This window comes from Eubalaena glacialis, chromosome 6 (genome assembly GCF_028564815.1).
Source record: "Eubalaena glacialis isolate mEubGla1 chromosome 6, mEubGla1.1.hap2.+ XY, whole genome shotgun sequence".
Lineage (NCBI taxonomy): Eukaryota > Metazoa > Chordata > Mammalia > Artiodactyla > Balaenidae > Eubalaena > Eubalaena glacialis.
Genome location: NC_083721.1, coordinates 99,621,332 through 99,635,938, shown reverse-complemented (window position 1 = coordinate 99,635,938; position 14,607 = coordinate 99,621,332). Strand labels below are relative to the sequence as shown.

General features: G+C 34.4%; 1 protein-coding gene across 2 annotated transcripts in view; it reads left to right on the top strand.

Moving 5' to 3' along the window:
- The window catches only part of SERPINI1 (serpin family I member 1), a 66,476-nt gene that overhangs the window by 38,472 nt on the left and 13,397 nt on the right, over positions 1-14,607 (top strand). For both annotated transcript variants that reach the window (XM_061193458.1, XM_061193459.1), the window contains exons 2-6: positions 1,027-1,294; positions 2,723-2,953; positions 4,526-4,720; positions 6,202-6,406; positions 12,526-12,623. In XM_061193458.1, coding sequence (XP_061049441.1) covers positions 1,045-1,294; positions 2,723-2,953; positions 4,526-4,720; positions 6,202-6,406; positions 12,526-12,623 — 979 coding nt within the window. In that variant the 5' untranslated portion in view covers positions 1,027-1,044. The remainder of the gene's footprint in view (positions 1-1,026; positions 1,295-2,722; positions 2,954-4,525; positions 4,721-6,201; positions 6,407-12,525; positions 12,624-14,607) is intronic.

Genomic DNA, 14,607 nt, shown 5'->3' with positions numbered 1-14,607 from the left:
CAGATGCCTAGAGTGACAAAGTGTGAGAATACGAGGAAAGAGGGAATCCTGTCCCCAATGTGTGCCAGTCAGACTGTTTGTGGGGAGACAGAGCGTGTGGAATGCTGGTGTGCCAAAAGGCAGGAATATTATTCTGAGATATCTGGGCACTGACACTGCTTTCTCTTCCCAAGAGAAAACGGTTCAAGTACCAGATGAGCTTGATATTTAGAAACAGACATTTAAATAAAATCACTGGAGTATTGGTGTAAGCTGAAATGGTCATGTAAGTCTAAGAATGAAAGGACATTGTTGTAAGAGGGAGGCGTCTACCTGCGCAGAGATGGTCACTGAGGGCAGCAGCCTGCTAGGGAACAAATAAATAAGGAAAACCACACAAGGATGTGCCGAATCTGCTTTTTCTCTGGGTTACCACTTCCTGTGGGTTCTGCAGCCTGGGATGAATAAACTGGGGCTCCTGGCAGGTGTGTGTATGATCTCTCCCCACTAGTTGGTAACCCAGTTGCATGGTACATTAATTTCATAAATTGTAGTAAATGGGTAAAGGAGCATTTTCAAATGCCTAACTTCACTAATTCTTCTTAAACCCTGTGAATACCTTTTGGTTTTCATGTTAATTGTCCTGCACCTGTGTAGTTTAGTGTACGCTAGAGTGAATTGTTTCAAAGTCATGACTGAAATATGCATGATGAGGCTATGAAAATTGATAAATTAGCCTCACCAAACATTGTTGAATATATATCTATATATACTCAGCCCCATGAAGGTGAGACCAGGGCTACCTTGTTCTTGGGAGTATCCTCAGGACTTAACAGTGTTATTCGCTCATTTGACTATTAATTGACTTAATAGGATCTTCCAACAAATCCTTTAATGGGCTTTTTGTTATAGAGACACTAACACTGCATATGTTTCAAAACTTTTGGTTTACTTACAACTTTGCCATGAAATTATTTTTTTTTTTTTACCTTTCACTCCATTTCTCTGAGGTAATTAATAATTAATATGTAAAATATTGTTCTCCAGGCTTGAAACTATTCCAACATGGCTTTCCTTGGACTCTTCTCTTTGCTGGTTCTGCAAAGTTTGGCGTTAGGGACCACTTTCACTGATGAAACCATTGCTGAGTTGTCAGTGAATATGTATAACCATCTTCGAGCCACTGGAGAAGATGAAAATATTCTCTTCTCTCCACTGAGTGTCACCCTTGCAGTGGGAATGATGGAACTTGGGGCCCAAGGGTCTACCCTGAAAGAAATCCGTCATTCAAAGGGATATGATAGCCTGAAAAATGGTAAGTGTGCTTAGATTTAATTTCTCAAGATGGTTTGACATTAACATTCAACTCAGTTATGTTGCCTTATGCCTGAGGCAGCAGTATTTACAAAGAGTAAGAAAGAGGTCTCACTGAGGTGATATGGGTAAGAGAACCATTAGGAAACCCAAGAAAGTTCTTAGTTCCTAGCTGTATCCCTGGCTGAGTTAATGTAAGGAAATTGTATCTTTTATTATCATTGTTTAAATAAACCTCACTGTGATAAACAAAAGCAAACATGGTTCTTACTCTGTTGGAGTTTCCAGTTTAGAGGGAGAGGCATATATTAATCAATTATCACATAAATAAATGAGAAATAATAACTGTGATGAGTGCTATAAAAAAACCATTATTCTCTAAGAATATCAGAAATTTTTACTTAAAATCAACAGTACCTTCATTATTTAAATGGCATCCAAGAATTTTTTTTTATAAATTTATTTATTTCATTTATTTACTTTTGGCTGCGTTGGGTCTTTGTTGCTGCATTCAGGCTTTCTCTAGTTGCGACGAGCAGGGGCTACTCTTCGTTGTGGTGCGCGGGCTTCTCATTGTGGTGGCTTCTCCTGCTGCGGAGCACGGGCTCTAGGCGTGCGGGCTTCAGTAGGTGTGGCACATGGGCTCAGTAGTTGTGGTTCGCGGGCTCTAGAGCGCAGGCTCAGTAGTTGTGGCGCACGGGCTTAGTTGCTCTGCAGCATGTGGGATCTTCCTGGACCAGGGGTCGAACCTGTGTCCCCTGCATTGGCAGGCAGATTCTTAACCACTGCGCCACCAGGGAAGTCCCAAGATTTTTTTTTTGAATGTTGTATTATCATGAAAAATTTTTGTACTGGAGAAAATTTCTAGCCAAAATGTATTTTGTAATCACTTTTCAATGATGTATAATTTCTATTTTAATGTTTCTAATATACATGTGAATTAACTTATTAAAAAGTTGAGAACTAAAACAATTTCAATTGGATTTTCCAGTTGTAAGGTTAAAAAAAAGTCTACTTAAAGTAAAATTTAAAGCAATATTTTGATTTTTAAACTAGAAAATTAAACTTGATAACAGAAACAGATTATTTCTGATCATCATAAAATAAGACTCATTTAATTAAAGTAACCTAAGTACTTTGAAAGAAAACAATCCAAGTATCTCTACTTTATAGATTTTACCAAGAAAGTCAATTAAAATGAAAATAATATCAGTTGATAATACTAAACTGCAAAAAGTTAATTTGAACATCTAGAAACAACACAAATATTGGAACCTCCTTAGTATGTCAGTGTGGGGAATAAGCCAGTTCTTTTCCTTTGGACCTCTGTTCTATTAATCCCCCTTGCTGTGTTTTCGTGCTCCTCCACTCTCCAGGATCTTTCACTGTGTTTGTTCCACTAATAAACTTATCTTTTGTCATTTTGCAGGTGAAGAATTTTCTTTCTTGAAGCATCTTTCTCACATGGTGACTGCTGAAGAGAGTCAGTATGTGATGAAAATTGCCAATTCCCTCTTTGTGCAAAATGGATTTCATATCAATGATGAGTTTTTGCAAATGATAAAAAAGTACTTTAATGCAGAAGTCAATCATGTGGACTTCGGTCAAAATGTAGCTGTGGCCAACCATATCAATAAGTGGGTGGAGAATAATACAAATAGTAAGTCATTTGGTTCCTTTCTTTCTCTAATAGCTTAGTTTTAACTCCCTTTTACTTCTGAAATTATTTGTCCCCTTGTTCCTTTTACATTTTGAATGTTAGATTGCATTTAGTTGAGTATCTACTAATTATTTTGTATAGATTACAGCCTATTTTAGAAGCAGTGTTTATGAATAAACATTTGAGAAAGAAGTTAATTCTTTTGGCATGTATAGAATATTGGCACTGATAAATTAATATGAAATCTGTGCTCTCCAGTTGGTGAGTTTCATCTGAATAGTAGTCTTAACTACTGTATGGAATTTTGCTTGAGCTGACCATTTAACAAGTTAGATACTAGCTAGAATCACAGTTGCTGGCTCTCTTAACAATATGATTAAAATAGAGTAAGAACGTTTAAAGATACTTGTTGGCTTTTAAACCACAGAACTTGATTGCTAATCAAAAAATTTGTACAGGATTCCTTTAAAAAAAGAGCAGCCCATTTTAAGCCCAAATAAATGGAGAGGAATTGGAAAAGGATGCATTTGTTTCAAATTTTAATTCTAAATCATATTTTTAAAATGTATTTAAGCTCTCCAAATATTTCATATTTTACCATTTTATTTTCCGATTTTACCAACAAAATAATTGAAATTAGAATTAAAAAAGAGACCAAATTGAAAGTAGATTACTATGGCTGTTCATTAAATTCATGTTGTCAAAACTCCCAAAATAATGTTAATCTAATACATTTTATGCTGGAACAACAACAACAAAAGACCCTCATCCCATACCCTTTGTCCTATATTCCCCAAAATGCTGAGGCACCTTCTTAAGTACCTAAAGAAGTGCTATGACTAATAAAATGAGAGAATACAGAGTGAATGTTGGTCCTATCTTTTCTAACTATGAGATTAAGATGTAAGATAAAAGAAACATGGTTATTTTTTAACATTCAAAGAATAAATTAAGAATAATAATTCAGCTGCATTAGATTGGATTATTGAAAGCTGTTTATTTCCAAACTCTTCTTAAACAATTTCAGCCATTAATAAAGTCCCAATGTCTTTCAAAATGGATTTAGAAAGGAACATTATAAGTGATAAAAAATAAGGTATCATTAGTTAAATTGGCTTTTACTCATCTGTTTTCACCTAATCAAAAGCAATTGTTATATCTGATAGATATCCAATGTACATGGGGGAAAAGTTTGAACTGGATGACATTGTAATCATGTACATTGTTCAAGAATAAACTTAGAAATAGTTGTTGAATGCTTACTCTGTGTTAAGAGTTTTACATGCATCATTGCAACTAGAAAGTAGTAAAGCCTGAGATTTTGTTGTATGTGGTTCTGTAGTTTGTGCGAATGTCAAGATGCTACTAGTGAGTGTTATTTTAGGTGGTGTGGGTATTTTTTGTAACATTTTTTCCTTTGAAAGTTAGATACTTTTAATTTTTATTGTAAATTTTATAATGATATAAAGTTCATGTCAAGCACTCTGTTGGATGGTAGTTTGATAATCTTTTGGTTTCCTTTCACCTTCAAATTTAATATGAATTTTCATCCATTCATTTTTTCCTGAATAGGTCTGTTGAAAGATTTGGTATCCCCAAGGGATTTTGACGCTGCCACTCATCTGGCCCTCATCAATGCTGTCTATTTCAAAGGGAATTGGAAGTCACAATTTAGACCTGAAAATACCAGAACTTTTTCCTTCACTAAAGATGATGAAAGTGAAGTCCAAATTCCAATGATGTATCAACAAGGAGAATTTTATTATGGTAAGACATTTTGGCTTTTATTTCTCTCTTCTTGCAGTATATCAACAAATTTCTAAGAAAAAACATGAAATATTCGTTACTCAGATTTCTCAACAATCTGGTTTGGGCTACAATTCAATTTTCTTGGCCCCATTTTCAAAGGCCTCTAATTAGATCCTCAGTGAATGTTATATGTTTTGATAGTTTTCCAATATGTTTCTTAATTTATAAAGTTGATTACACCTACAGAGTGGCTTTATTCATGTGAAAATATCTGACCTTGTGTAAGGATGTTCTGAGTTACTCCAGAAAGTCATTCGCTTTGGGGTGGTTTTCAGTGAACCGTATGTTACACCCAGCTCTTGATTTGGACACCTCATCACTTTTTGAATTATAAGCATTCCTTTAAAATTTTGCTTTCAGACTTGTTTACGTATGGTCAGGCATAATTATTCATTCATAGTTTCACTTACTGAGAGTCTATAATTTGTGATACAAGTCAGCATCCTTGGCCTTATTTTCAGGGATATTTCCTTGGCCTTTTCAGAAGTTTAGGGTGCTAATCCTTTCTCCATACCATACTGAACTGTAATTATTTATTGTCATAGCAGAAATGTAATTGCAAGCTAAGTATATGTTAGAACTAATATTTTATTCTATTTAAAGGTACACTGTAAAATTAAAATATTATAATCACGGTTAATCAAATTAACAGTCAAAATAAGAAAGGGAAATACCTACTTATTTGAGAACCAAAATGTTTAATGTGACATCTAAAGGACCTAGATCAGTTAAATGAAAATATTCAGAACAAAAGCATTACATTTGTTTTGAAAAGGGGGGAAATTTTAAAGTAGTGGCAGGGCCATTTGTTTTAAAGACTTTTTTTTTTTTTTTTTTTTTAATGAAAGCCTGGTCAATTTAGCTAAGTTCATAGAACACAAAGCCAATTACCTAATTTACCTAATTATCTAATTTGGAGATTTTAATCACCACAAATGCTCTAGATAACTACTACTGAATGAAGTAGATTTCATTTTGGCTGTGCTACCTTGGCCTCAAAACTTTTAGCTGTGGTAATAATAGAGTACCAGGTATTATGTGGTCAGTTTTTCCCTTCTTAGAAATCAGGTGCATATTGGTAAATGTGATTTACATCCAACTTGGATCCAGGGCTTTATTTTTCTAATCATGACTTTTCATTTTTTTAATGATATCCTTAAAATATATACATTTGAGATATCTCATTTAAAAATAAAAAGTAAGTCTAGAAAACATGCTATGGCAAATGTGAAACAATTCTGGGGATCCTAAAATAAATAAATTCTGTAGGGCTGAGGATTCACTTGAATTTCAAGGCTTACTTTAAAATAAACCCTCTTCTTCTCAGATGCCTGAATTTTTTATATTCTATACACTATTTTGGAAGAAAGTTATAACAAATGTAAACATTTTATTTAAGCCGTGATAGGGGCCTTTTATCACCTTTCTGTTCTTTTTAGGGGAATTTAGTGATGGCTCCAATGAAGCTGGTGGTATCTACCAAGTCCTGGAAATACCCTATGAGGGGGATGAGATAAGTATGATGCTGGTCTTGTCCAGACAGGAAGTTCCACTGGCCACTCTGGAGCCATTGGTCAAAGCACAGCTGATTGAAGAATGGGCAAACTCTGTGAAGAAGCAAAAAGTGGAAGTGTACCTCCCCAGGTGAGAGGTTCCTGTGTGACTCCCTCTGACAGCATGGAGGCAGGGTATCAATGAAGGTTCTGATGCAGAGAAACTCCTGCCACTGCTTTTGAATTTTGTCTTGTGTTGCTGTCTTCTTCCTCCTCTTCTTTCTCCTCCATCTTTTAAAAAGTATTCTTTCATACTCATTCAGTCCTGCCCAGAGACACAGGCTGACTCATTGATCATTCTATACTACTTATCAAGACCTAGTTTCAGATATGAATCAATATTCTTAGCTTCATTTTAGAAGATTTTTCAATAGATGGTCTCTGAATATCATTTGCATCTACAGTCTTCTGTATTTCATTAATATTTAAATTGATGATAGCTGGAGAAAAAATAATCTTCTACTTTGTTGGAAGAAGTACAAGCAAGTCATGGGCTAGGTGCCAAGATGCAACCATAAATAAGCAGGAAGAAGCTTAAAATTCTCCCTGTGGCTGAAAGAATAAAATCCATGCAGGGCCTTGATGTTCTGACTACCATCCACTTCCTCGACCCTATCTCTGGCCACTCACCACGTTCAATTTTTTGTAGTAGGTACTATCCCTGTGCTTGTATTTATGCCACAGACACCATATGCTCTTTTATGCCTCAGGGTCTTTATGTATGTTTTTGCATTGGCCTAAAATGCCCTCCTCACATACCTTTGCCAGATATTATTTACTTAGCCTTCAGGGTACAGGTCTGGCACCAGTTCTTCTAGGAAGCCTTCCATGAACCACGTGATGGAGCAGGTGACCCTCACTTTGCCTCACTTATGCACCTCCCTGTTATGACAGTACATTTACATTACCACCCCACAACAAAATTGCCTTTTTTGTAGGTCTTGCTTTCCTTCTGTAAATTCTTCTAGGGTAAAGTCAGTTCTCTCTCCTATCCTAGCGATACAGTGTGTTTGCAAAATTAAACCCAACCGAAGATATTATTTCTGCCCTTGAATACCTTAAAACGTAATAGGGGAGCTAGACCAGCAAACCAAACAACAAATTTATAAACATAATGTATAAATTCTAGGCTAGAAAACAAAACACGCAAACAGCCAATAAACATGTACGTGTGTGTGTATGTGGAAGTAGAGTTCCAATATTCATTCCATGGAAGAAAATTACACAAATATGATTAATTAGTATGAATATTGAAGGATGATAAATAAGATATTAGTATTAAAATTGAATTACTAAAATCTCATTGACTCATTTATATTTATTCTAATTTTAGGAAGTGTCATTTAAAATTACATCTTATATGAATGCTTATTTTTCCAAAAACTTAGCTGATGTTTGCTACATTATGTTAATGAAGGAGAGCTATTTGGAACTGTAGACATTTTTGGCTAGAAATATGCATATATTGATGCATTATGTTAATGTTGTAGTTCATAATATATAGCCGTATATAATATATAGCCATATACTTCTCAGTCTACATATAAAAATTAAGGTAATCATAATCCAAATGTTTTTTTCTTTTTAGCTAAGATATTTAGCTTGCATAACTTTCCATGACAATACATTTACGTAGAAAGATTTCACTGTAAGTCTATTCTCAAGGAGAGGTAGCCAATGAATATCTAACATACACAACCAGGGTTTTTTTTTCATACATGGTAATTGACATCTACATATTTAATATATGAACAATATATCTTAACTCTAAAAGAACAATTTACTTTTAAATATTAATAATTAAATGTAAATAACTAAATCAGATTTAACCCTTCATCTAGTGACCTTTTATCATAAATTTTGTATTTTTCCCTTGCATTTTTTTTTTTTTTTTAATTAATTTATTTATTTTTGGCTGTGTTGGGTCTTCGTTTCTGTGCGAGGGCTTTCTCTAGTTGCGGCAAGTGGGGGCCACTCTTCATCGCGGTGCGCGGGCCTCTCACTATCGCGGCCTCTCTTGTTGCGGAGCACAGGCTCCAGACGCGCAGGCTCAGTAGTTGTGGCTCACGGGCCTAGTTGCTCCGCGGCATGTGGGATCCTCCCAGACCAGGGCTCGAACCCGCGTCCCGCACCGGCAGGCGGATTCTCAACCACTGCGCCACCAGGGAAGCCCTCCCTTGCATTTTTATAAGGAATTATTTTTGATAATATGAGAAATTCAGTAGAGAGTTAGTGCTTCTCTTATTAAATTCTATGAATTGACTGCAGCATCTCCAAATGCCTTAATTCTGTAGGGATGCAAAGTTATTTAAGAGTATTTTAAAAGAATTCTAAAGGAATGTTTGTTAAGTATCACATATTGTAATTCAACCACATTCACTAGAAAATGTGGCCTTCGGGTCCTGTCCACTGAGAAATTGAATGCGGCAGCAGAAGAAAATTAAATTTTCATTTTCTAAGAGATACTCTTCAATTATGAAAGAGTTTAGCTTGCTTGCTCATATTAATGCCTGTTACTAAACTAGGCATGGTTAATTACCATGTATCCGTTTCTCCAGGAGTTCCATGAATTCTCCTTCTGCGTGGCTAATGCATAGAGTGGGAGGCTAAGTAGCTAGATAAGATAAATTTGGTGTCCCTTTTTAAGAGGTTGACTGTTTCCAAATACCAATGTGTTGGTAATAATCAACGGGAACTATCCACCTCTCCATTTTACAGCATTATGACCCCCCAAATGTTCAGTGAAGGAAGTGATTTATGTGACTCAATTTTAGCAAAGGTAAAAGTTTTCTAATAGTTGTACTCCAGCTTTACTCAAGTGTCTGTCTTAAAGGGTTTGTATAGTTTTTTCACATGGAGACATTACTCTAAAAATGCAACTTTGCATTTCTGAGTTTGACCACATTCTTGTCCTGCTTCACAGGTACTTTTACTTTCTATTATACCAGATTTTATACAAGTTGCTTTAAAATACTTTCCCTTAAGAGGCATAGGGTACTTGGGGGGAGGGGGAAGGGGGAGAGGCAATTACTTTTGTGTTAATATTTTTTCCCCTGAACAATAAATCCTACAGGAATCAGATGCTGAATTGAAATTGTATTTTTATCCAAAATACAAGAATCTATTCAGAAGAGGGTAAGATTGCTATCTCTATGTGATATCACCAAATCCAGTGAAATACCACAAGGTTTATGCACCGTCATACATCTCTAAGATTTAAATGAGATTGCCAAATATTCTTCCAATTTATCCATGGTAGAAAAAAATAGTTTGGCTAATATGTAAAAGTATATATTATTTATATATATATATAATATATGTAAAATATCTAAAAAGCTCTTTAGAATGATGCCTGCCATAAAGTAAGCATCATATAATTATCTAATATTACTATTATTGTTTATTTTTAAGTCCTAGTATTTATCTTTTGCTAATCAATCTTTTTATATACTTTTCTCTAAGTAGGATTTTTTTTAACTTGGTTCTAATGAAATTACCCTCTTCATTGTATATTCTTACTTTTCAGTCTTACTGATACAGCTTAGGTATAAAAAGATCTTTCTATTGATAATATCAAAATGAAATCTCCAATACTTGGAATGCAGATGTACCTGGCTGTAGTATCTTTCCACTCTTACCTTTGTAGTCTCAGGTTTGTCATTTGTGATCAGAGTACTAGAAATCAAAGGATAAGTATTCTCTAATTTGTAACCAGAAACCATCCTGCTAGTTTGAAGTGATTGTCTACTAATAAAGCACTTCAGTTTCATGTCTGTTAAAGAAAACCAGTGCATAAGCCATCTGATTTTATTTTTTATCATGAGTGCTTTTATTAGGTTTTTCTTCAAAGAATTTGATTAATTCTTACACATTTTTGTAAATCTCCTTATGTGTAATATATATTTGTTCTTTTCTAACACTTGCTCCACACCGTCCCTGCTCAGTCTCCGAAGCTTCTGCCCTCCGCATACCTCTTTAATTTATTCAGATAGAAAATTGCAAATACAAGATTACATCAAATGCCTTTACAAAAACAGCCATGCCTTTTGGTTTTAAAAAAGTAGCATTGTGGCTTTTTATTTTTAAAATCAGTGGGTGAAATGTAAAATCTTCCTGTAGTTTGTTTGTTTTTAAATAAGCCATTGTTGGAATTATAGTGATTAAGGGTGGGAGGACTTCGCAGTCGGAAAGATCTCAGTTCATATCTTTATTCTGCCACCTACTAGCTGTGTGATTAGGGGAGTTGTTTAGCTTTACTGAACTTCAGTTTGTTCTGTGTAATAGAGGTAACAATACCTGTTTCATAGGATTGTGTGAGATTATCACAGGGATGATTAAATGAGATACTAGACGTAAAAGGATTTGCATAGTGCCTGGGACATAGTAAACACTCAGTATATGGGAGATGATAATGATTATTTATATTAATATTAGTCTATATAAAGAGGAAAGATAGAGTATATGGATAATAGCTATTTTTTAATAGTTTGATAAGGAACAAAGACAAGGAATGGATAAGTGGAAATTGTTTACATCTTGTCTTCAACTTTAAACAAACACTCTCGTGGACACGTAGATTTTATTTCACTTCACCCTACGTATTTGATCTTATGCCAGATACTACAAATATTAAAATGAAAAAAACACTATATCTGACAAATTTACAGTTAAAGTAGCAGAGATTAGTATACCTATTTAATCAAATTACTCCACCACTACGAAAATGCAAATATTCAACACCTTAACATCGATAATAATGTGAATGTTACACATAACTGCAATATGGTAAGTACTATTAACATATCTGCCCTTTACTGCATGCCTCCTACAAGCCAGCATCATCCTAAGATGTTTAGAAAACTTATTTAATCCCCTCAACAATACTGTGAAGTAGGCATTATTATTGCCATTTTCCATATGCCAAAACCAAGGTTCAGAAATTAGGGAACTTAACCAAATTCAATCTAGCTAAAATATCATCCTCACCTAAACAGCCTAAAAAGTGTGAAACAAACCAAGCTGCTTTTGAGAAGTAAAAAGAATCCCTACTGACATCTTCCTTCACTTTCCTATTTTAGGTGGGTCAGGATATATATAATACTACCTGGATCCATATCCCAACTCCTCCACTTACTAGCTGTATGAACTTGGTCAAATTATTCCATCTCTCTGCCGCTCAGTTTCTTCAAATATTAACTGAAGATAATAATACCTACCTCAAAGAGCTGTAGTGATATTTAAATTAATCTGTTTTTGTTAAATTAATCTGTTTTATAATGTTGGAACAGTTCCTATTATATAGTAAGCTACATATGTGACCAATAAACAAACAAATAACAAAGCACACAGAGAAAACTAAGAATTCATTCAAGTCATTGAATATATTCTCCAATGTATTTCCCTACTCATCCCCCTTTTCTACTTTCACAGTCAATATCTGCTTTTTGTGGAAAACAAAATAAACAATGTTAAGTGCAAGTTAAAGTGTAGGATATAGATAAAATTTAGTACTTAGTCTAATATGTTTGTTATACCTTTACTCATCTGTTGGTTTTCCCCTGATTATTCCTCTTGGTGTCTGAGTCTTGTTTATAGCAATCATTCTCTTTTCATTCTTCTTAAAACCAGACATCAGAAATGATGCTAAAGTAATGTTTAGTGACTATTACAGACTTAGCTTTTTTAAGGACACAGCCCATTGCCTAAAAACTTATATTTATGATCTGTATTGATTAGGAGGCAACATCTTTTAAAAAGGAAATACTTAGTTCTAACCAGTTGTTTTTCACTTTTTATAAAAAAGTAATAAAAGCCTTTGCTTTTAAAAACTGCACTTGTTAATACAGCCATGCTTGGTCCATATCTTTCACTGGAAAGATGGGTGATACAATTCATTGGTTTGATACAATCTCATTGGGAGAGATTGCATATTAAGACCAATCTGGCTTCCTACTTAATAATTTAATACTATTCTGTTATGTTATTCTTTTCAATGCTCCCTTTTTTTACAATATCAAATACTACTTATAGTCAAAATCCAGTTTTAGTATAATTTACCCTCTGTAAAACAGACTTTTAAAAATCAACATATGTAACATTTTATTCCTGTCCCAGGTAGCAGGATGCTGTAACTAAATACTTTTTAAAGACTGTAACTAAATACTTTTAAAATGCTGTAACTAAATACTTTTTCCCCTCTGTGTTCTCCAGGTTCACAGTGGAACAGGAAATTGATTTAAAACATGTTTTGAAGGCTCTTGGAATAACTGAAGTTTTCATCAAAAATGCAAATTTGACAGCCTTGTCTGGTAGGAAATAAACACCAATTTAAAAAAAATGTTATTCCATAAAGTTTTTTTAAAATGATGGTGGTGAATCCTCTATTTATTAAGGAGTTCTGAGGTAAAATATAGTTATCAGTTGCCAGATAAATATAAGAAATATATTTAACTTCTACAAGCAAAACTATAAATACAGTCACAACATTGTTTGTATTATTCTGCTCCATGTCTGTCTTTGATAGCAGATTATATTCTCCAGAAGACCTGTCTTATGCATCTTTGAATTCCCCATCACATCTGACAGAATGCCTTGTAGAGCAGATAATCAATAAATGTGTTGATTGAATATCTCAATATGTCTGGTTATAATAAATCATATGGGAAAGAAAGAAGGAAGAGAGGATAAATGAGTGCCTGCTGTGAGAACTAGATGCTTTTAAAAAGAACACCTGTGAGATGATGTAAATATTATCTTAAGTCTTCAATAAAAAACAGTGGTTTTGAAGAAGTAGCTTCAAAATATACTTGACATATTGGGTGTTGAGTAACTTATTTAAAATATCCCAAGGGAAAACAACCAGTTAAATTATTTGATTCAGATGCCCTCATTTGGTCAGGATAAAAATCTTAACATATTAGTAACATTAAAGTACTTAGAAATGTAAAATCCTTTTGGAAATATTTTTAAAGCAGTTAATCCCAAGACACGTATTGAAATAAGGTACCTATGAGTGTAAGATTTAGTTAGCTTAGATAATGATAATTTTCATCATTTCTATAGAACATGGGAAATAAAACAATATGTTTTCTGATGAGATAAAGACAGATTTATATCAAGATAAAACAAGAGTTCAGAGCCCTAGGAGCTTGGATGTGAGCCATGAAGATAGAATAAGTGGAGATTCAAAGGGTAATGGGTACATTGTACTTGAGGCAGAAATATATACATATTTGTGGTTCAAGCACAGGATAATTTAAAGTTCTTATACTCCTTTCCTTAGGAATTCAAAGAATGCTATACTGGCCAAATTCCAACTAAATAATTGTATTTTGCTTTCTTACCATGGCTCTATTTTCAGTTTGATTAGAGATTCCTCAGCGTGTCACCCAAACATCTAGGCAGTTATTTCACACACATAGAATATTTACTGCTTTTCAGTCCTGAGGGAGTATCACTGCAGTGGCAGATCAATTATTGTGGTCCGTGTAGGTCAAATTTTTTGACATATCTGGAAGGTTTATAAGGTAATATTTAATTGCCTTTACTATGTACAGAGACAGTAGAGCATAAATGTACATATGTGCAGATTTGAAATCACACTAGGCTCTTTCATAGTTCATATAGTCTATAGCAGAAAGTCTTTGCTCTTTGATCAAACCTCCATCAGAACTGAATCCTTCTCAACATCCTGCTCACAGCTGCATTCCCAGTACCTGGCCCAGGGCTGACACGTAGTTGGCACACAGTAGATGTCTGCTAGAGGATAAAACAAGGGAGAGAAGGAGAGAAGAGATTTACCCAGGGCCACCTTGTACATTATATTTCTTGAAACATTTAACTCCTTAAAATATTAGTAAGAGATCTAGGATTGGTCATCCTCAAACACTACCCAGTTCAGGTCTTCAGGATAACTGATGTAAAACCAACTTCTCAAGTTTTCAGTGGGAATTCTTTGATTCTTAAATTCCTAGTTTTGCCACAGTCTTAGAAGTCCCGGCATGCCAGCCACCCCAACCAATACATTCTTCATTCTCTTTCTCTCTCTCTCTTTCACTCACACACACACATATACACAAATATATACATTACTTTATGAATCATTCATTCAAAAACTTTCTAGTGACATAGCTATAAAACTTTCCTCTCTGCTTCCTCTAAATTCAATAGCCTTTATTCCCTGCATCATTTTGGGGCACCATATGCTCTGCCTTACATGATTGGTGTCCTGTTCACATGTATACTTCTTTGCCTCCCCAAATGACATGAAAACCTTGATGATTAAAGTGTTTA